Source organism: Babylonia areolata, chromosome 18, assembly GCF_041734735.1.
Source record: "Babylonia areolata isolate BAREFJ2019XMU chromosome 18, ASM4173473v1, whole genome shotgun sequence".
Taxonomy (NCBI): Eukaryota; Metazoa; Mollusca; class Gastropoda; order Neogastropoda; family Buccinidae; genus Babylonia; species Babylonia areolata.
This window is the reverse complement of record NC_134893.1, coordinates 44,813,492-44,837,498: the sequence shown is the minus strand read 5'-3', so window position 1 is coordinate 44,837,498 and position 24,007 is coordinate 44,813,492. Positions and strand designations below refer to the sequence as shown.

General features: G+C 38.9%; 1 protein-coding gene across 2 annotated transcripts; it reads left to right on the top strand.

The window, feature by feature from the left end:
- The first annotated feature begins 889 nt into the window (after positions 1–889).
- Positions 890–11,540, top strand: LOC143292012 (GDP-fucose protein O-fucosyltransferase 2-like). Of its 2 annotated transcripts, none has more exons than XM_076602173.1 (9): positions 890–1,103; positions 2,009–2,259; positions 2,864–2,979; positions 3,618–3,754; positions 3,985–4,051; positions 4,765–4,890; positions 5,112–5,292; positions 6,542–6,671; positions 8,267–11,540. In XM_076602173.1, exons 1-9 carry the CDS (start codon positions 964–966, stop codon positions 8,430–8,432), a joined length of 1,314 nt encoding a protein of 437 aa, XP_076458288.1. In that variant the 5' UTR covers positions 890–963; the 3' UTR covers positions 8,433–11,540. The 2 variants fall into 2 exon arrangements, with proteins under 2 accessions (XP_076458288.1, XP_076458289.1); XM_076602174.1 differs by having other exon boundaries at positions 985–1,117.
- The last annotated feature ends 12,467 nt before the right edge of the window (positions 11,541–24,007 follow it).

Here is a 24,007-nt window from a genome sequence, read left to right as displayed (position 1 = left end):
AGATTAGTCATTTCAGGTCATGAGTTGGAGTTTTCCTGGGCTGCTGAACTCCAGTAGAGAATACCAAATCTTGCCCTGAAATGACTCCAAGCAATTATTTTAGAATATTTTTCAGTATTATTATTATCATTGTTGTTGCTGTTCATGTTGTTGTTGTCATTATTATTGCAAGTTTCATAAGAAAACACAACTTATCATGATTCATATTACCGGTGAAAAATCAGGATGGAGTTGATTTTTCACGTTTTTCACGGTTGTGGCTCGTCTCTGAACATCTTCGACTTCTCTGCAGAGGGTCTTCAATAGGGGATTCTAGAGAGAGTGTCCGTATTCAAGAATCGGTCGTCATTACCAGTGCCTTGAACAGTTGTCCACTAGGTTTTGGCGAATGGTTTTGTTCGGTTCGATGACCTGTGTGTGTGTGTGGACGGTGTGTGTGTGTGTGTTTGTGTGTGTGTTTGTGTATGTGTGTGTGTGTGTGTGTGTCGGTGTGTGTCGGTGTGTGTGTGTGTGTGTGTGTGTGTGTGTTTGTGTGTGAGTGTGTGTGTGTGTCTGTGTGTGTGTGTCACCGTAGTGTGTGTGTGTGTGTGTGTGTGTGTGTGTGTGTGTGTGTGTGTGTCAACGTGACCGTAGCCGGTGTGTGTGTGTCACCGTAGTGTGTGTGTGTGTATGTGTGTGTTTGTGTGTGTGTGTGTGTGTGTGTTCTTGCATGCATGCGCGCGCGCGCGCGTGTGTTTGAGGTGTGTGTGTGGGGGGGGGGGGGGGGAAGTTCTGGGAGGGGTGAGCTTGGGAGATGAGAGGTGGGTGGATGGGTGTGGTTCTCGCATGAGCGCGCGTGAGTTGTGTCCCCTAAACTCTTTCTTCCTGAAGTTCAATATCAGCACTTAAAGCTTTCGCCACATTGGCAACGAATGCATTTTTGAGACGTGTCGTTTGAACTGCTCAATTCAGTTGCATCGCAGAATGCCACAATTATTTAAGTTTGCGGCCTTGATTTTACTGGTGCAGATTGTGTTCTGGACCGTGATCACCTCTCAGGATAACGTCGAGAATGACAGTTTTGGGCAGAACAGTCTGCATGTAGGCGAAGCTCAGAGCCCCAGGTACGAAAGTGAAAGTCAGAAGATAGTTTTTCCTTTTGTGTTTGTGTGTGTGTTACCAGACTACCCTGCAGATATTTGATGTTACACAAACCACTGCATTATCGCTTAGATTTTTTAACCTCTTGAAATACGCGCCGTGGTAAACATACGAATGGGGTTCAGGCCTTCGACTGATGAACGATGAAGCTAGCTATAGTATAGCTTCAGCTCTTGAGGTCTATACCTGCGTTTTCATTAGTGATGTTGGCAGTAACCACTATTCTGACACAGTAATGCCCACCGGTGTAGTTAAAAAAAAAAGCAAACAAAAACACCTTGTGGAGGGCACTTTACAAAAAAAAAGAAGTAGAAAAAACCCAAGAAGTTCAGGCAGTGGAGGCTGTTCCAGTTTCTAACACTAGTAACAGTTCGTGAGAAAAAAAAAACTTGTTCTTATGGACTTATGCCTTGGGGGCTGTCATTTCATGCAAAGTGTGAGATGATGAACTGAGAGGACAGAATGTATCTGTATCATGTTCGTCCAACAGGTGGCACATCTATCTCCTTTCATTTCTTCCTTTTTTTAAAAAAAAAATCTCTTCGCAGAGTATTTCATGTATTTATCACATATTTTTCTTATGCATATTATCTTTTCATAATCATAATGTCCAGCTGTAACAGATTAACACATCAGAAAATTTATCATGATATAAATTTTAATAGTGGCATCATTGATTTAGATATGTTATACATACATATCTCAGATCTAAGTTAAACACCGTGCAGAAAGTGCCATACATATATATTTGATTGAATTTATTTTTTGGTTTGTTTGAATTTGTTTTTCTCCAGCATCTGATGAAAAACTTTCTATAACAAGTTTCAAAAATGGTTCATACATTTATTTATTTATCTCTTTTTTTCAGATACCTTCTATATGATGTGAATCCGGGAGAGGGGTTCAATTTGAGGCGAGATGTGTACATGCGTGTGGCAAATTTAGTCCGCAACCTGAATAAAGAGGCCCCCTGGATCCTGGTGTTGCCTCCCTGGGGCAGACTGTACCACTGGAAGTCAAGGCATCTTCACCAGATTGGAATTCCATGGTCACTCTTCTTTGATCTACCAAGTCTTCGCCGCTTTGTGCCTGTCATTGAGTTTGAGGAATTCCTAAAATGTATGTTATGGCTGAATGATAAATTGATAATATAGCAGCATGTGTAAAAATAATGTTATGCGTATTAGGTGAGCTGGTTTATTGGTTGGTTGGTTCTTGTTGATATTATCAATGTTGGATTCACATTGAGATAAGAATTTTAATGGTTGGTCATGGATTTTGCAAAAATAGTTTCAAAACTTATGAAATGTTAAATCTTAAAGTGGATAGATTATAATTGTAAAAAAAAATATTAGCAGGTTATATTTACAACTGTGTATGCTGTTTGTTTCACTAGTAATGGTTTGAAAAGTATTTTGAAATGAAATTATTATATTTGGAAGAAAAGTGAAAACAAGTGTGACAGTAGAGTGGCAAACCAAAACTTGAATAATGGTAATGATTTTAAAGTGTATGCTGTGAGCCTCTGCTTAAGATACTGGTGCATCCTGATGCCTTTTTCTAAACCACATATACATGCAGGAAGGAACATGCACACACACACACACACACACACACACACACACACACACACACAAACACATTTGTAACATGTAAACATGCACTGAGTATTTGTTCAGCAATAACTTGATAGTGTTTATCGATTTCTTTGCTATTATTGCAGTACTACCAGAGCCTGTAATAGATGAGTTGTATTACCTTCAAAATTACGCTGAGGGCTGGACCGATTTTGAAGACAAGATGGATGTTAGAGACTGTATTGAGAATCCGTATCGCCGTGTGAGTATGCCTCAGTTTTTATGCATGATTTTATTGATGCTAACAGTATGTTTATACAGATTTGTGCCTGTATGTGTGTTTGTATGTGTGTATATTGTGTGTGTGTGTGTGTGTGTGTTAACTTGTATGCGCGTGTATGTATGTGCAGAGTGTTTTGAGTGACAAACCATCAACATTGATACTTTTATGATTTTAGATAATGGACACTGTTATCTCTTTGTTTTGTGCAGTATTAAAAAACTGACATTTACATCACCTGACACAGGCAGAATCATGGAAACCCCAGTCATGATCTTGTGAATGATCTACTTAGTTTGTGTCAGTACATGCCTACATCTTATAAGCACTGTGTATGTAGCATGGCCAAAATGTTTTAACAGAGTATTAGGAGGGAGAGATAACAACATTGTCAGTTCTTGTAAGATTACATCAATTTGTTATTCTGTCTGCCAAGTCCAGAGCTCAGTTGCACAAGTGATCTCAACAGCACTAAGTTTGCTTCGTGACAAGAATTTCCCTAAGTCTGTAGAATAAGAGCGGACTTAGGAAAATTCTTACTGCTAACTGCTAAAAAGTGCTTGTGCAACTCAGCCCAGGACCAGAATTCCAGATGTCTTATCAGACAGGTCATGTTTCAGGGTGATGAGTCAGGGCTGTGGGAAGGATGGTTCTTTGGCTATGGAGATCATGTTGCTGCACGGAAAGTGACCTGTATATCTCTGCTGGGGCATTCTGCCCTTCTGCAGCCATTCCTGCTGCACAACACCACTGCCAGGTAAACTTGCATGTATACTCTTTCTTGTTTGCATGTATGTGTTTGATTAATCTGTGTGACAGCTTAGAGTATGTGTGTGCATAGATTGTGTGTATATGTGTGTGTGTTGTTGCGGTGGTGTTTAATCTCTTTTCAAGTCCGGCTGCTTGTCTGTCACTTGTCTATATGCTCTTTTATTGTTGTTGTTTAAAAAAAAAAAATAAGTAAATGTCAAGATGTCTGTTTTGCAGAACTGTGATGGTGGACAGAGCAGAGACAGTTCTTCATGACCGCTTTGGAGACAAATGGTACTGGGAGGTAAGTGTTCTGTACATTGTCTGAAAGAAAGGATATTGATATATTTGCAGTGCAGATGGCTGCAGCGGTGGTGGTTCATTTGAAGGATTGCAGATTCAAATAGTCAAACACCATAAGAAATCATTAACAACACAGGTACAATGTTCAGTGAAATTATATGCACAGGAAAACACCAAGTTATGTTCATGAAAAAATTACCGATACAGAAGACTCAGTGCGTGCACACTGCATTAAACAGAGCAGACACTTTCCTCCTCTCACCTCCCTCACATACAAGCAGATGACATTTTTAATTGGGTGTTGTACTTGTTGGGGGGGCGGGGTGGGGGGATGCATGCTGAATATGTTCATATTACCATATCCTACCATATGCTCAGGTGGATTATGCATATTTGATTGCATGTATATATACACAAAGAGGATAAACACGCTAGCAGGTTTGAACATTTACTAACCTGGGAGATTGGAAAAACCAATCTCTGCAGTCAGCCCACAAGGCAAAGTGACTAGGGATTCAAACCCAGGACCTTCAGATTCAAAGTTCAGCTCTCTTTGACCACTTAGTTATTGTGCCTTTTGTTGAATTTATTGATACAGTGTATTTTGTATATGTATGGGACACTGATATGGTTTTAGTTTGTGATTTTCAAGTATTATACTAAGCAACAATCATATGCAGTACAGCAAAGATAATGAATCACTTTTTTCATCAGTGCCGACGCAGCATGCGGTTTTCCAGAGCTCTTCGTGACCTTGGAGATGAATTCAGAAGAGAGTTTCTTGACTCCACCGATGAAAAAGACAACACTGTGTTGGAAGATGATTGGAGAAAAATGGAGGTGAGTACGAGGTTGACTTTTGTGTTTGATTTATATTTACAGGATTTAAGGAAAGTCCACAGTCGGCATTCCACAAAACACTAATAGAATATGAAGGTGTTCAATACAGATGCTAAGAAGAAAAGAAAGAAAGAAAAAACTCATTGGGTTCAAGACCCAGTTCATCAACTGAAGAACTGTCTCTCATTTTTGCCATTAATTGATCAGTTTCTTTTGCCCAGAGAAAGCATGGAGAAGCAAAGGGAGGACCATATGTCGCTGCCCATCTGCGCAGAGCTGACTTCCTTTATGCCAGACCAGAGGATGTACCGTCCATTGAAAACACAGCAAAACAGTTGAAGGAGGTGATGGACAAACAGAAAGTTGACACGGTCTTCATCGCTTCAGATGCACCTAAGGAAGGTCTGAACATGCTTTATGACTTTAGTTTTTTACTGGTTTAGTTTATTGGCAATTTGGTTATGCAGACTTCAGTTTGTGACTTTTGATTTTACTGGTTTGTTTTGTGGATAACTGGATTGTGTACACTTCATTTCTTGACTTTATTTTCAATTGAGTTATGATATATATTTCACTTGATTGTGCAGGAAATTCATTAGTGTTATAAACCAGAGGTGAAGACATGAGTGTGCATGCATCGGATGTTAATGAAATATTGGTTTAGGAACTGAAAACAACAGTGGCACCACACTGAGTACAATGATAGACACAGATAGGAGTATTTCTGGAATGCACTTTCACATGACTTAAATATCAAGCTCATAAAATAAGGGGAGGGGTGGGAGTGGATTATGCATGTGTGTGTGTGTGTCTGTGTGTGTGTGTGTGTGTGTGTGTGTGTACTTTTTTCTTTTTTTTTTAACTGTTTGTGATTTGTTCAAATGGTTTATATGCTGACAAAGCATCAGTATAGTTTCAAGTAGATATGACTGATCACTGGTTTATATCAAGCTGATTTCACTGCGATTTCTTTCAAAAGATAACAGGAGTTAGCACAGAAAACGATGATTATGAATAATTACCATTAGTTCAGGGTATTGATTATCCAAACAACAACAAAAAACATATAACAACAAAAACTAAAGTTTTAGTTACCAAATTATTTGGTGTGATAATAGCTTTACATGCAAGTGGGAGCTGATGTGTTTGCACTCTTGTAGTTTAAACTTCAGTTAGACCCATTTAGTAAGTTAGAGGCTGTCTGTCTTTGAGAAGAGTAACACCAGTGTTTAAATGTCTTTATAGTCTGGTACTTTTACGAGTAGGAGGTGCTGTGGCCAAATCAGTCATGAATTGGACTTATGATCCAGTGATGAGAGTTTCATCATGGCATTGTGTCCTTGGAAAAGACAATTTACTGCATGTTTCCTCACTCCACCCAGGTGTGAATGGGTACCTGACTTTGTTTTGGGAAGATTAAAGCGGTATAAGGAGAAGATAGGGCGGCATAAGGAGAAGATTGGGCCCTGCCTTCCTATGCCAGGCTCTTGAAACGGTGGATATGAATTCACTGTCCATATGGCTGTAAAAGACTGCAGGACCTTTTATCTTTTACTGGTACTAGTAATCTGTGTATTGTCTGATAAGTATATCAGTAAACTGAAACAACATTCAGGGTTGACATTTGCACTTGAAAAACTGATGTGAACAGAGATAGACAAACTGAAGGAGTTACTGAAGGACTACAAAGTGTTCCGTTACGAACCAAGCAAAGATGTCATGCAGACCTACAAGGATGGTGGTGTGGCTATCATTGACCAGTGGATCTGCGCCCATGCCAAGTCAGTATATGATGTGTGTGTATGTGTGTGTATGTGAGTGTGCATGTATCTATGTGTGCATGCTTATTTGCATGTGTGCAGAGTAAGATTCATGTTAAGATTTTCACACTGTACCTTAGTTTTTGTGTCAGTATTGATCTGGACCTTTTTTGACCAGGGATATCTAGCAAGGCTTAATGCTTGGACCTCTTCATGGATTATGTTGCTTCAAATTAGAATTCTCCCAGTTGTTTTTTCCCCCTCTATTCTATCATCTTTTTTATGATCAGTTCTGTGCTACTATGCATCAAATTTTACTGTTTCTTTGCAGTACCATTTTGCCATTATTGACATAGCACCTTAGTACTAAAGTGACTTCATTTTCACCTGAAAAAAATTACATTATAGCAAAGAAGATTTTCCTTTACACTCACACACTTTGAATTCTGTGCAACAGAGATTCCAGCACCTTCAGTTCTGAGGAATAGGATCACTGTTCACCCTTTCTCATGGCATTGGAATTGAGGGGGTGGGGGGGTACCACAGAGGATAGGTTTTCTTCTCCACCATCCACTTCTTTGACAGAGAAGAAAAACCCCAACTGGAAAAGAAGAAAACCAGTTGAAAGCTAATACAACAGGGACTAATTTATGACAGACATTTTGGAGGACAAAATCACCCACTGAATGTGTTGTTAGCCAGCAGAATGCACTGAATGTATTGATTGTGCTATGCATCCAATGCTACACTGAAGTATGGCTACCATTTTCACTCAGGCTTCTAGTTATGGTTGGTTGTAGTGAAGCTGTAATACTTTGACATTTTTTAAGGTTTTTGGAAAGCATGCATGACTGACTCTCTGTGTTTCTGTGTGAACCTGTCAATAGTCCATTCTTCTTTCTTCTTTTTTTTGGTATGACTATTTTGAAACATAAATTTTGGATTGCTTTAGATCACATAAACTCTTATACTGTTGCATTCAAGTCTCCATTCAGTTTCCCCACCCCTGTCCCCAATGTGCTGTCATAAATGTTGGCCTGTCTGGATGCAATTTGCCAGTCATTCTGATGAGACAATGGTAGAGTGTAATGTGAACACTCGTGAATAGTCAGTTGTCCCATGCATACCTTAAATGTTGTGCCATGCAAAGAGATTATTTCATGGGTCTCCAGAGACCTGGAGATTAATACTGCTGCTGTGCCAGTGTAAATAAATCCTCTCTTTTTTTTAATACTGGCAGTTTAGTAGTTTTAGTCTTACAGAGAACAATAAGTTTATTGGGCTAATTGTCATTGGATTCATGTGAATAAGTCTAGTTCTTAAAAAACAAAAAATAAAATAAAAGTATTGTAGTTTGAAAATATTCCCAAGACTGAAACAAGGGTGATTTCAGAGCCCCCAAGATGAATTTGATCATTTTACTGTAGGGTACTTGCCACTTACCATTCTCATTTCTTGTTGAGTGACTTTGCCAGTGAAATAATAGCTTGCTTTGTTAATGAATTTGTACTTTTTGATCTTAATTAATGACAGTGTGTATGGGTGTGTGTGTGTGTGCACGTGTATGTGTGTGTGTGTGTGTGCGTGCATGCATGCACGCTGTCATGAATGTGCAGATATTTCATTGGAACCAGAGAGTCCACCTTTTCATTTCGCATTCAAGATGAGCGTGAAATTCTAGGCTTTGATCCAGACACCACGTACAACCGTATTTGTGGAGACAAGGATAAGGAGTGTGAGCAGCCAGCACGTTGGACCATTGTCTACAATTCCATTGAATGAGGCATAGATGTTTGTGACATACACTTTTGATTCTCATTTTTTAGACAAATTAGATCTGACATTGTTCTCTCTTCAGTTGTCATTTTGCACTCCTTTCAGTGTCCACCACACCAGTTCTGTTTGTTTTGTTTTTCCAAAAGAAAGAATTCATTTTGCTTTGAAGTTAAGCCATAAACATGTGGAGAGATTATTTAGAACTGTTTTACCTTGATCTTCTTGTCTGTTTTGGTGTGTGAGGGGAGGGGGGGGGAGACAGGTACAACAGGTGTAGAGACCCGTGTGCTTACAGTTGTTTATGTAATTATGTTGTGTGAGATCTGGGACCATGCAAAGTCATGTTCAGCCAAAGTGAAATATAAGATAACTTTAAAAAAAACACAAAAAAACAGTTAACATTTTTGTTATCGTTTGTTTATGTGTGTGAACAAAAGTATATTGTGTGCAAGAACCAGTTTGATGGGAGCAATACATAATCTGTAATTAATCTTATTTGCTTTCTAAGATTGTGGATCGTAAGCCCTTATTTAGTTCTTAATCACCAGCACAGCAGGGAATCTTCATTCGTGGTTCATGTAGCCATGTATTGTAATATCTCTGTTGAAAATGGATTGCAAGCATGCTTAAGAGTTCCAGGTTTAAAGTTATCATCATAGCTGTGTCCTCGGATGTCACAGTTCATTGTGAAATTGTGCAGACTTTTGTGGATCTCTCTGAGACAACCTTTTTTTCTTTTCTTTTTCTTTTTTTTTTTTTAGATCTCCTTTAATTATTATTTTTTTAATCATAGAAAGTGATGACTGGGGATTGAGAAATGAGAGAGAGATAAACAGGTAAACAGAAAAAAAAGATACTACACCAGAGTATTGGGGGGAAAAAGGCAGGGGTGGGGGGGGCGCACTCAACACTGGAATCCTGTGCACAAAGATATCGTCCATTAATATAGAAGCAAACTGTCGCGCCCCGACCCTCCTGGGATGGGACCTACCTTCTCACGCATAAGGAATCAGGAACTTGAAAAGTTAAAGTTTTATTCCCCAACAAACAATTGCAAATACAAACAAATGACAATAAAGAAAACCCCAAACAAAAATATACTGTTACAAACTATGGCATACAACACTCATGCAATCAAAGCACACACATGCACGCGCACACGCGCACCACACACACGTACACATGTTCACACACACACAACTTTGATCCCGAGTGATGACTGATGACGAAAGTTGATGATGGATGCCCTCCCTCCTTATCCCCGAAAACGGAGTATGGCTGCCTACATGGCGGGATAAAAACGGTCATACACGTAAAAGCCCACTCGTGTATATACAAGTGAACGTGGGAGTTGCAGCCCACGAACGCAGAAGAAGAAGAAGAAGAAGATGCCCTCTCTCCGAAGCTGGAACGTGAGGGAAAGAAGGGGAGGGGACAAACACAAATCTTGACCTCTCTCACCTACCCCTGACCGCAGACGGTGAGTGGCACTGCCGAAGGGGTTGGTGGAAGAGCTGGAAGGATGAAGTTCCACACTAGGAAGTTGAACAATGACTGCGATGAATGGCGATTTGAAAATGGTTGAAGGGGCGTTGTTGGGGAAGGGTCAAAAGGGTGTGGTTGGACCGGGAAACGGGAAACAATTTGGTGGGGTGGAAGGGAATAAATGGGCTGTAGTGTCTGCGTAACTCAGGACGCAGTCTGGCGAAGGGACGCTGCCGGCCAGTTTGCCGTCCCAGCGGACTCAGGCGGAAAAGAAAAATACCAAGAACAGGAACAGGCCTAAAAGGCCAACATTACTATGACAGTAATATAACAAACTTGTATAAACATTTGAAAAACGATTTTAAGACGAATTCAATTATGTTATCTGCGTTAATCACTGCACTTGGCAAAATGGCTCAGTTCCGATAAGTGGTTTACCTAAAACCCAACCAAATGCAAAACAACAACTACTACTACCACTACTGCCACCACCACCACTTCTACTGCCACTACCGCCATCATTACGTGGGAAATTAACTTTCCGGGACCTATTGATATACGGATAAATTACAACAATGAATTTTACTCAAAATCCTCCAAAATACTAGGAAGCTTTTTATTCAGGATGAGTAATGATTTAATAAAGTGCAACAAGAAAATCAGTTAACCACGTATAACATCAAACAAGCTAGCCAACCACTTTTACACTTTACAGAATCATTTCAAAAGAGACCCCTTCCCATTCATCCAATGTAGCATTCACACAAAAAACAAGATCAACATTTAAACGTTTAACTAAGCATAATATGTACTAGCTACTCATATGGAACAACTTGTTCCCCTGGTGGACTTGGTCAGGAAACCCGACTTCAACACACACAGGTGTTAAACACAACTGGGCAACACATATTGCCACACCCAGAACATCCACATGGATGTTACACTTGAGAGCTCTACCGCGTGTCTGCCTTCCAAAAACCAGTTTTAAAATTTCAGCTGATGCTGCCCTGAGTAAAGCTTAATGGAAAAAAACCCAGCATGTGAAAACCCAAGAAATGACACTATATGAAACTCAAGCACAAAAACAACAGGCGTTCGAAGTTTATACATTATACAAATCCATCCACACACAGGCACACGAAATAGGGAAAAGATCAAAAGGTAAAAAAAACAATGTAATTCATCTCGCGACACAAACGAGGAATTGTGTGTGAATGAAAATATAATCATATAAAAAAAAATTTTTAAGGGAATATAGGAGAAAAGGACTAGATACTTTAACAAAAAATTATTTTAAAAAAACCCAGACAAACCACATACCCAAAAATATATATGAATGTAGAAATGTGCATAAAAAAAAAGACAACAACAAAAAAGATAAAATAAAACAAGGGGAAAAAACTATTGAAAGTTTTGAAAAATAGCTGCAGAGATTTAGAAATGTGCACAAAAGAGACAAAAACAATAAGAAGATAAAACAAGGGGAAAAATCAACACATGAAAGTATTTTAGTAAATTGTATGTCTTTTTCCATATTTTTTATCATCACAATATTTATTATATAATTCATACACAGATGTTTAGTATTCATCAAAATGCATTCATGCTGGCATTCAAAGCCATCCATGAACAGAATGTTGAAGAAAAGGGTGCAGATTTTTTGCATTTTCATATTCTTGTTTCTTTTATACTATTCAGGAATTGGCCATAACATAAAGGACATGTGCCATAGAGAAAAGATTATGTATGAACATGTTTATTAAGTGAACAAGTTTCTTTATTCAAGCCTTGGAAATAGATAAAAAAAATTTAAAAAAATTATTTGTATCAGTTAGTGATAGATAGATTCAACTTTACAAATAACAAGTTTGGAATTTGAAAATATATATATTCTTCAGAAAATGCTTTCTAGGCTTTCTTTATGTTAAGCAGGAATACAGTGACTGCTATGATTTATTACAAATTGGGTTTTATCTTATTAATGGTTTAAAGTTTTAAAAACACAAAGATCTACTTTTTAAGTTTGTCTGTTATCAATCAACACATGAAAGTATTTTAGTAAATTGTATGTCTTTTTCCATATTTTTTATCATCACAATATTTATTATATAATTCATACACAGATGTTTAGTATTCATCAAAATGCATTCATGCTGGCATTCAAAGCCATCCATGAACAGAAGTATTTTCTGTGAACATGTCAGTAAACCTGTCAAAAGTACCTGAAGAATAGTTTTTGAACATTGAGATATATTACATATTTGAAACATAATTTTCATGAAGACATTTCATTTTATTCAAAGTTTATGTCTACAGATACTTTTCTGGTATCACAAATGTCATGTTTGAAACTTGAATTGGGTTTTGTTATTATTGTTGTTGTTTGTTTGTTAATTGTTTTTGTTTAGATGCTGTAATAATCTTCAGACAACAGAATAAGCTGGGATAGCGCAATGTCATATCATGTGAATTACATAGATGTAGAGAATATAAAAGTGAACATATCTGATCAAAAGTATTTACATAACCACAGTGTCTGTGTGTGTGGATGGGGAAGACAAGGAAATTCTATTTAAAAAAAAAAAAATTGTTTAGATAACTACAGTGTGTGTGTATGGGGAAAAGCAAGGAAATTATGAAAAACATATACCCATACAAAACATTTACATAATTATAGTGTGTGTGTGGATGGGGAAGAGCAAGGAAAGTATTAATCTATATATATATATATCCAGAAAAACCAGCATTTTTTAACCCAGCATCAGGTATTAGTGGAGATGGAAGATTGTTTCCAGTTTGAATAAAGAACAGACAAGGCATATTAAGCCCATCATCCAAGAAAAAACAAAGAAGTCTTCATCTTTGTCTTCTGTCTTGCCTGTAATACCTCTTCCCACAGATGTGTCCTTCAACCATGCTATGCATTTGTTCGGTTTTGTTGTTTAGACTGTGATGGGATGTTGTGGATCAAAAGTGGTTTTGTGTGTTCTGACACTCATGCACTCGCTGCCATTTACAATGGTTATAAATTTTACTGATACCTTTGTTGTTTGGGTTCTGTGTATGTTATAGTTTATATGTACATCAGCAAATATAGCAGTTTCTGCCCAATTTGATGCTGTACCATCTTACTGATCTATTAATAGTTATTAATGTGCATGTGTACATGTACCTATCCTCACCATCACCAAATTATACTTTATGATGATAATTTTTTCTTCCTTATGTGTATACGTCACAGCAGATGGTGTTTTGTAGGAACTCTGGTCTTCCTTCCTCAGCTGTTTAAAAACATATGTGTATGCATTTATGCATGTTTTGCTTACATCATTTAGAGTGAGATACACATTTGATGTGTAATACATAAATCAACAATGCATTTTTTTTTCATTAACTATGCATCATGGTTATATCTTTAATACCATGTAATGTATTCATTAATGTATGTAAAGAAAATATTTTACAGGGTGTTCATGGCTATGCTCCAAACATGTTTAACCCATTGAGTTCTGCACCTGAGCATTGCTCTGGCATCAGAATTTGTCTCATCAAAACAGTTTTCACGTTCCTACACTTGCATAAGCTGCAAAGGAAGGGAACTAACTTCTACAGTATTTCCTGTTTACTGATGCATCCATACAGAATTTGGAGGAAAATCAGTATATTTATGCGGGTTTTTTTTTCTGTATCGGTATGATGTGGAAGCCAAGGCTGTCAGGTCTCCAGGATTGAATGGATTAAGACTATGAATGTTGTTTGCACTTCTCATGTTGCCAGTCTGGAAAGATTTTAGCACATTTTGGCACTTGTGTGTGAAAATAATGCACGAATGTCATGTCTGTTATATTTTGTACCTTTAAAGACAGAGGATTGATTACATTTTCAACAAAACAGAAATGGAATATATTTTTGTATTCAGTGGTTTGCATTTGCTTGTGTGCATACTTCATGTATGCACGGAGACTAGAAAAGCTGGCATTTATACCTCCACTTCATTGCTATGATAAAATTATCATTCAACAAATTGGGGCGTCAGAAGACTGTACATTCTAGAACTGCCAAAAAATGTGAAGGTACATAAGAATGTAGTGAAAAAAACAATCAATTTTTACCTTGTTTCAGGTGATAACAGGTAACATACTTGCTTTACAAACATGAGATTTCAGATAGCCAGGTGTTGGTATTATTTTTCAAATCAGGATTTTGTTTTTGTTGCTTTTTTGGGTTGGTATTTTCTTGTTTTTCATAGTTATTTTTTCTTGGGAGAGGGGGAAGAAAAGAAGGGGTGAGGAGGGTGAGGTTACTGTTTGTATCAAATTAGAATCCCATTCTCTGTTCACTGCGCATTTACGATTGTGGCATTTGATGAAAATAAAGATAAAATGTAAACAAGCATTGACCATTTTAATGTCATGACACCACCACCACTCCACCTCCCCCCTCCCCTTCTAAATCAGCCAACCAACCAGCCAGCCATATTTATTCGTTCCAGCCAGAAATCAAATGAGGAATCTACAGTAGTAAGATGGCATACTTGAGATGCGATGCCATTTCCACCATATACCAAGCAAAAAACAAAACCAACCAAAAAAGATAATTAGAGCACCTATACACTTCACAAATGAAAATACCATTGTAGTGAATGCAAATGAAAACAAAAATATCAAAGCTGATCATAATCTGAATAAAGTGAATGTTTGCTTCTTCTAACTTGCTTGCTTAATGTTTTTTTAAGCATGTACACAGTTCTCTGTCTCTGTCTCTCTCTCTCTTTCACACACACACACATATACACAGATTATACAACCCAAAGGTTGACACAAAATGAACACACCCAGTATGAACATTTACATGCATCTTGGGCTTTTCCTGTCTTCATTTTAAAACAGTTTTGGGTATATTTACCTTTTTTTCCCCCATATTCTTTTTTTTTTCAGATTGTACCTGTTTGTGTGTGTGTGTGTGTGTGTGTGAAAGGTGTATGTCATTCACCAACTCCCCCCATTTCTTCCCCCCTGTCCTTATAAATTTACAATTTTCTAATGATGGAAAAGTTGTTTGGTTGTTGCCTGCACTAGTTTTTCTCCACTGTCAAGTTATTCTATATTAATTTGTCAACCAGCAGTGAAGAGTATCCTTTGGATGTCCAAGAAAAGATGTTATACACAACACTTCACTTGTTTGCCTCATGATGTTTGCGTCATGACAGCTGAGCTGACTACTCATACTGTAGACATATTTGTGACTTCCCTTGCACCGATTCGGATCTCCAAGCATAAAATGCTGTGACTGCAAACACCACAAACTTGTGACTGACCATCTGATTCATTGGATATCTGACAAATCCACACAGATGAAATTGTAGTAAGCCACAACAAAAAGGCTTTCTTCCAGTTGAAATGGCCCTGGGTACTGTCTTTAAACGGTGTGTGTCCTTCACCACCTTCAACATGCATACCTTCCATTTTCATGGTGCTGTACAGACACACACACACACACAGAGTGACACTTATGCATATCATTACACTCAGAAATAAGATGAGTGAGAAAAAGAACACCTTAACTTTAAGCTAATTCCCACAGTGTATACAAAGAAATATTGTGGAAATTTTAGTGCATCATCCTACATGACACATACACACAATCTGTGCACATGCACTTCAACACACATGATCAGTCGCACACACAGATACCTCAATGTGAGACCAAAAAAATAGTGTAAAAAGGAGGGGGGAAAAGACCAGAAAAGGTGTGTCTGCATGAGCAGGTCATGTTCTCAGTTGCCATCCCTTTGAAATTCCCATTGGAAAACTTAACACTCATTGTGCTCTCTTGCCATTGAAGGTGTCCAGTTTATACCAGAATAGTGGTTTTCTCTTGCCATTGAAGGTATCCAGTTTATACTAGAATAGTGGTTTTCTCTTGCCATTGAAGGTGTCCGATTTATACAACAGCAGTTTGATACAATTCAGAAAAGACCAGTGATGTAGATTTTTCTTTTTCTTGTAAACACATTTTTAAATCAGGTCAAAACAATTATTGTTGGTTTTTTTTGTTTTTTTTGGTTTTTTTTAGAAAGGGGTGTAGCACACAAAATTATCACAAAAGAATCAAGAGTACAGTAGATTTTCGGTCAGACATTTTCATGAATTTTCAGTTCCAGTCTTTCAGACATCTTTGGTATGTAACACCTAAAGCAGACAATAGCCAGGTAAATTGACAAGTTGAAGCACTTAACAAATTCTGAACGTAGATATTTTAATCTCTGCTCCAGATAGTCTGGTACTGAAAAGAGTAGGGGGTGTGGCAACCATGTTCGATCATGAGTTCTTAGTGCAGGCAGTATGTATGACAGTGGTTGTTTTCAGCAGCATTCCATTGTCACTACACAAACCTCCAACTCCATCCTCCTGGGGATGTGACTGCAGAGTTTTTTGGGGTCGTATTGTCCCAGATATTGCCCAACAGTGTCATGATTCACTGCTTTGCTCCTTGCAGCTAGTAGCCCAGGGTCATTTGTGCCTTTGGAAAACTTTTCTCTGCACCTGCACTTTTGCATCATGATGTTGCAGAGTTGCAAGGGAACTTTGGAATTGTTTGGCTGCCAGTGTTTTTTGTGTAGTTGGGTTGGGGTGGAGTCCAATTTGAAGACTGAAGAGTCCCACGGGGATCATTTTCCAGGGTTTTATTGATAATTTCTACTTCATGCCAGTTGCTTTTTTCAGCCTTTCTTGTAACTTCCCCATAGTTTTACTAACACAGCACCCCTGTCACTGGAAAGTACAGGTGCCTAGCTAAGATATTCTACCAATGATAAAATGACATATTACTTTCTTACAGGTGGAATCTTGGGAATATAAAGGATGTTTCAAGCAGAGAATACTTTCCTACAGCCAGTGTTTTCATGTAATTGAGATGAAATAGAAGTTTTCTTTATATAACTGAGTTTCCTATGTTCTAAGAAAAAAAAAAAGTAGAAAAAAAAACACATTCAGCTAGGAAAAAAAAAGCTTTTAGAAAATTATGTGACCTTTGTAATTCAGTTTCTTGTAATCAGGGTTGATTGTATCATTGTGATTGGTTATTCTAAAACAAAAGTGCTTATAGTTAATGCAGTGGTTCATTTATGAAGTAGCTATCTCCAGAAAAAAATGATGCATGCATGAATAATACATTTATTTCTGCAGTCTGTTTAGCTCCTTTTTTCCAAAAAAATGTTTGGTACATTTTCTTTTCTTTATTTACCTTTTGTGGTTGTTGTCATTGTTGTATTTTGTAAATTTATTTAAATTTGCCAAGGTCTGAATGGTCTTTTAGTCTGTTTTTGTTATTCATTTGCCTTATTTACTGGGTGTGTGAAACAGCATATATTGATAGACCTTTAGTTACATGTCCACTTTGTTCACACACTTTCATCTACAAAGTCATCTTACTTGGCAGGTGATGATTCATGCACTGAGTCAATAAAGTTTTGTAAAATAATTATGAAAAAACAATGAAAGAGATGTGTGTGAATAAGTTACCTTGTCATGTTTGGTGAAAGTCACATTTTAGTCTGTCATGCTAAACCAGACAGCTAAATAGCCTTTTGGAGAAAATAAAAAACATTATAATAATAATAAAGAAGTTAGGATAATAACTTGCAATTTTTTTTTTTCCTTAATGATTATGAATATGTGAAATTTGATGGCTGAAACGACAACCAGTAGCATAAAATTAATATCCATTCTTCCCATAACTGGCAGCCACCAAGATCTAGGTAAGATGTTGGTGCTAAATGCCATTATTGTAATGCTGTTTTTTTTTTATGACACCGTTAATATCTTCATATCATTATCAGAACATAAAAAGCATCACCTTTTTTTCTTCTTTTTTTTTTCAGTTAATCTTGTGAACTGAGGCTTGAACAGTACACTTCTAGGGGTGAAATTCCAAGTCCCTTTTCTGCTCTTTGGCTGTCATGGTTGATGTCTTCCTGGATTAGTTAGTAGTAATTTGTCTTGCTGGTTTGATAACCAATGCTGGCATCAGCACGCAGGCGAGTTTCGCTCCTGGTAATGGTATGCCATACAGGCATGGAGGCGTGGCCCGGAGGCGTTCAGTAATTTTAATGTTTGACGAAACATCCATGACAGTACTAGTCGAAGTGAAGGACATAAGAAAAAAGAGTAAAAATCACAAAGCTTAAAACATGGTAATGTATGTGTATGAATAAATATTAAGGGACATACAATACCGTGTAAGCCGGCAGCAACAGACATACATGGAATAATTTCAAAATGGCGGACTCGACACAAGCCGAAGGTTACGTTTTTTACCATCCACAATTTTTCCCCGACACACGTTATTTAAAACACACACACACGCACGCGCACACACACACACACACACACACACACACACATGCGCGCGCGGTCCGAATAAATATAATTTGGTCTTAATGGCAAAGCCAAACATAGAAATATTTGCGGATGAGCTTCTGCCGGTGTCAGTTCAAGTCTGACGCCTTGTCAAATTACCCCCCGCCCCCCCTCAACCCCCCCATCCCTCCCCCAACCTCTCTCTATTTGAATAAGACTTGTATCAAAGTATACAAGTATACGAAGAATTCACTTTGGGAAATAGCCATCTCCAGTGCGGGAAGAACTGACAAAAGTTTTAAGTGAGGAAATTTCCCACAAAAAGCGTGACCCTCAGTGCAACGGTCACAGTGAAGTTAACAGTGCTTTTACCCAAACAAGGCTTATTTAGATTATAGCATCAGAAGGTTACTTTAATATGTATTCCGGCGAAAACTGTCTTATACTAATTTCTGCATGAGCGGAAGCCGGCAGAGCACATGTGTATGCTGTTTACCACTGACTAGTCAGTGTACAAAGTCATTGATCATTCGTTTAATTAAGCTACCGGCATAACATGATTGCTGCAGCCAGGATGGAGCCAGTCTTCCAACAATTGAAAAGTACTAGTCTGAACTACGAGGTGCTGGAAACTCAGTACACCGTAAAGCCAATCAAAATGTGACCGGTCAGATACAAAGGCAAGTGATGCATATTTTGATGTCACCCGGCACTGGTTGAGTGAACTTGACTCCTCTGAGTGACTCCAGTACATAAGTGCCCGCGCCGTGGGCAGACTGAATTGACTGACATTGAAAAAGACCTAGGAGTCGCTTTTGACAGTAATCTTTCATTTGACCTACATATTCATAACTGCACAAATAAAGCAAATAAAGCGGTTGGAATAATCAAGGAACAACTTTTAATTATCTTGACCATGATATTTTTTTGTAAAACTGTATAACCCTAGTAAAGCTCCGGCTGGTGCCACGCAACTTGGAGTATGGAAACAATATATGATGTCCTTATCTGAAGCGACAATCGATTGCAATTGACAGGGTACACAGAAGAGCCACAAAGCTTGTACAGTACATGAATGTAGGCTCATGTCTTGTAATAATCGATTAACTTATTTAAAATTATTTTCACTTGAGGGTAGAAGAATACGTGGTGATCTCATTGAGACATAATAAGCTTTTCAGTGGTCATGTTGATGTATCTTGGGATCAGTTCTTCTCTGCACCTCAGTACAGTTCCATAAGAAATACTGACGGATGGGGACCGGAAAATGTAAAACGTTCCAACAATAACACAAGAAAGTTTTGCTTCAGTAACTGAGTTACGAATGTATGGAATCAACTGCCACTGCATTTAAAACATGCACCATCAACTAACTCATTCACGAATCAACTGGACAATTCTACAAAATTCTTAACTATTTGTAGAGAGTTTGATGAATAAATAAAATGTAAGTGAAGCGTCGACGGAACCTTGACCAAAGTCTGTAACAGAATGTGTCATGAGATCAAAGAAGGGACTGTTTATAAGCTTCATAGCTTGTTTTTGTCCCTGACCTGCTACTACTACAAGTATTGGTATTACAAGGCAAATAATTCAGTATATGTAATGTTATTTCCGCGACCAATTCACTGGTTTGAATCAGTATTTCTATCTTCTTTCGGCTCCGTCAGTCGTCAGTCAGGTCACCACTATTCTGGTCATTTGATCGTAAAGAACACTATGATAAGTAGACGGACATAAAAACTGACGTTCATCACAGTGCTGTTGACGCAGTATCTGTGTCTTCAGTCGCCCGGGCCTCAAAAACTGAGTAGTAGTCTGGCCTGTCCAAAACGCACTGAGGAAGAAAAGGTGTGCTTTGTGCTGCTTTGTCTGCTCGTCCTGACTGAGGGCAAATATGACACCTGGCCAGCATCACTAAACCCAGTCCGGCGTCCCCGTCGCGGCACACGAGAGTTTTCCGAGTCTGCTTAGCAGACTGATTTGGGTGTAGCGAAAATGGAGTTGTCCGCCGAACTCGGCAGCGATGCCCCTGGAGTAAATAATCCGGCTGAACCGAACTGGGAGTTGGACATTCAGATGAGACGATACACCGAGATCTAATGCTCAGAATGCACGTAACGTGTGTAAACTTTTTTTCAAAAATTTTTTAATCCACCGTACGGCAACAAAAATGTTGTCCCTGACAAAATGTTACAGAAAAACCCACTTCCATTGTAAAACAAATACACTTGCAGACACTGAGACAATGAAAACAAAAATGGTGGCTCTGCGCCGTGGCGATGTGCTTTCCCTGGAGGGGGATAGCCCGAATTTCACACAGAAATCTCAGGTTGCCGGTGGCAAGAAGTAATGCATTATAATACAGTGCAAAAGAATACTCTTTACTATATAATACAGCACAATGCAAAACTATCAAAACAAGACAATTTAACACAAAACAATACCATATAGCAAAGCAGACTGAAATGTTCGACTGTTTATATCAATAACCCCACTATTTACGGTGATAAGCGCTGATTATATTTTGTCAATCACCTTGTGAAGGCAGGATGACACTCGGTTCACGGATTCTCTCCCTTGGTCATTGGTCTGTTCACGAACAAAATAAGTTTGTGTCCGTGGTCTCTGTTCTGCAGCTGACTGGACGAGAACACGAACTACAGATCAGATAATCATCACGGTTGAAACATGACGCAGAAAGCATAGTGTTTTTTCCTGGAAGGTTTGTTTTTTTTCTGCGTGACGTGAGTGTCAATTTGTTAAGGAGAATGTCAGTTTTGTTCCCATTGAGGAAAACAAAAACCTTGGCAAAGAACACTGAGAGAGAGAGAGAGTTGTTTGTTTTTTGTTGTTGTTTTTTTTCTCCTCGAACACTTCTTACCCCCTCCTACGCTGACTTCGCCTCAGTTTCTTATATCTTGGGATGACTCTCGTTAGTGGTTGTCTGGTCAGCTGTCTTAAAGTATTTTACATTTATCAGTCAGCTGGGTCAATCTAGGTGGAAAGGACAGGCCTGCTCTTGTATACATTTGGGAAACTTGAAGAAAAACATGGCTACAAATTCTCCCTTTAGTTCTGGTTATAATCATTTTCATACTTCAGTACATGTTTAGCTTCCATGTTCACACAGGTTTCATATTTCCGCGGGTAACGCTTTTCTCTTTCTGTGACCGAAGAGATCGAACATTAAATCTATATTAATCAAATCATCAGCTTTCTCGCATTTTTTCTTATGTGTTTTCTGCCAGTGATCTTATTGGCTGAAAATGGATGTGTCAGAATTAGAATTAGATTCGTACCACTGCAGATGGTCTCGTTGTATCGGTTTCATGATTGATCTGAATGAAACTGTTAATGTAGTTAAACAAAAGTTGAACAACCTGTTCGCGCACATGAGAAAGTCTGAGAAACAATGATATCAATTGATGAGACGGTCAGTTCACACAGCTTTGTTTTGTATATTCTTAATTAAAACGACCAAACATTCTCAATGGATGCACATGACAAACGTCAGTAAAATGGTAAAGCACTGAAATACACACTCATGCCTTCCTTCCCCCCAAATTCATAAAGTTTCGACCATCCTGTTTACACGTACAATACTACGAGGAAAACCAGATACTTTCAATATGATAACTTAATACTTTACTAATCTGTGCTTGCATGTGGGCATCAGAAAATACCTCGTTTGATGGCCACATCATATGAAAGACCTTTACAGCGAAAGACTGCTGAAAACTGATGCACGTTGACTGATGCTTTGCCGGGATGCTTGACGCATCTACCGGGTGATTCTTCAGGGTCAAAAGTACTTTAAACAAATAGAAATAGAAATGGTTTGCTTTGTCTCTCTTGGGCATCAGTTTAGAAAAGATTTTGTTTTCCAAGCCAAACTGAGTCAGGCAAGGCCAGCCGGATCTGGTCGACACACTACTGAGATGTTTAGTTCAGTCATGGATCCCGTTTAAGATGACGTCTTCTTTTTCTTCTGATTTACTATTTACTATATGGACTGCAACTCCCACGTTTCGCATGCACTTGTGGGCTTTACGTGCGTGACCGTTTCAAGTTGCCCCATGTGGGCAATCATGCTCCGTCTTCGGGAGCGTGCAGTGCATGCCGAGGACTGATACGGTTCCGCCTCCAGTAATTCCGACCCACCGAAGTGCTGGATGATCACAGGATCTTCAAGTCAACGTGCGTATTTGATCTCCTGCATGCGTATACACACGAAGGGGGTTTAGGCACCAGCAGACCCGCAGTGACATCTGTTGATCTGGGAGTTCGGAAAAAATCTCCATCCTCGTTAATCCACGACAGTACTGTAAAAAAGCCCGCGATCGGGATTCATGATCCAGACTCAGTCAGATCAGTTGAAAGCCATGGTCCTACATAACCATTCGGTTGTTACGCTTGTTATATTCAGTGATGTCTGAAACCTCAGCCAACTGAATGGCACAGTTTAATAAAATGAACAAACGTACACACCGGCGTCAGTATTTTTCTACCGGGCGCATGCCACTGAGCAATTACTCAGTGAAGACGATAGTCAGCTTCAATCAGTACGCAAAGTTATGTGTTAGTGAGATCCTGAAATCAATTGGCATGTCAGCGTACGGTGTTAGGTGGGTTGTGGAAAAACGAAAATACCCAGCATCCATCAACCACGACACTGAGATTCAGTCAGCGCCGAAGTTGTCTAGTGAAAAGAAGAAGAAACCTCGACTGGAAGAAGATACTCAGTGAAACGCAGCCTACTGTTAAAAATGGCCAATAATGATCAAACTTGAAACAAACGAGAAATTATATCATCATAATTCTAAATCTGTCTTTGTTGAACTGACATTCATTATACTAGCACCCGTAGGAACCTATTTCAGTATGACGTTACAGCCGAGGTGACGTGGCCGCCGCTGAACCCAACACGACTTCGCAACTTGAAAGCGGCCGCAAGGTCCGTAAACACTAGTCACAATGGAAAGTGTGCAAGATCAATTTAATGGTCGGTGCATTGCCACTGCAATAGGATTTAGACAAAGCAGGTAAGAATTCAAAACGAACGTGTCATTTTGACTTCAGTCGACAATGCCCCCGGGCACTCGACAGCCGCCGCCACTGCAGTGTTTTGTTGGCGGCCTGGCAGAGGGAAGTTGATCGGATCGGATCAGTTACCTTATGTAACAGGTAATCTTCAGGTGAAACGCCTGACGTGAGATACAGCCAGAGACAAGTTGACCAGGGCTTCATCTGTGCATTCAGCTCAGGCCTATCACATGCCTGCGCTATGCTGAAGTTAATCATCGGCTTAATCGTTGAAAAGAGCTGTGTGGGCCATCACTAAAATCGCCGCCCAGAATGCCAATAATCTCAAGAAGAACCAAATTTACAGCTTGGGATAATATGAAACATATGGTACAAGCGCATTTGATACATTAAGTCGTCAGCGAAAGTGGCACAACTGCTGACAGCTTTGGTTTCGGAAGCTTGCATGAGAATGCGGTGTCAGTTTTGTTGAGGAAAATATCTGGATCGAAGTAAATACATTATGCCGAATCTCACTGTTAGAATAAGCACACAATCATATCGCAATCAGGTTACCCCACATCAGTATTTAGGCTGCGTCCGACCGACATCGACTGCCACACACTCGACACACCGACTGGCCTCGAGCCTTAGCCGACAACATACTGGCAACAGCAAATGCATAGGCCTACCGTAGCAGTTCAGTTGACG

Bases quoted from the DNA above. Each gene is read 5' to 3' on its own strand.
- LOC143292012 (XM_076602173.1), top strand. From the start codon at position 964: ATGCCACAATTATTTAAGTTTGCGGCCTTGATTTTACTGGTGCAGATT. The intron at 4,052-4,764 runs GTAAGTGTTCTG...TTTTTTCATCAG, and splicing joins GAGACAAATGGTACTGGGAG to TGCCGACGCAGCATGCGGTT. The intron at 5,293-6,541 runs GTCTGAACATGC...TGATGTGAACAG, and splicing joins TTCAGATGCACCTAAGGAAG to AGATAGACAAACTGAAGGAG.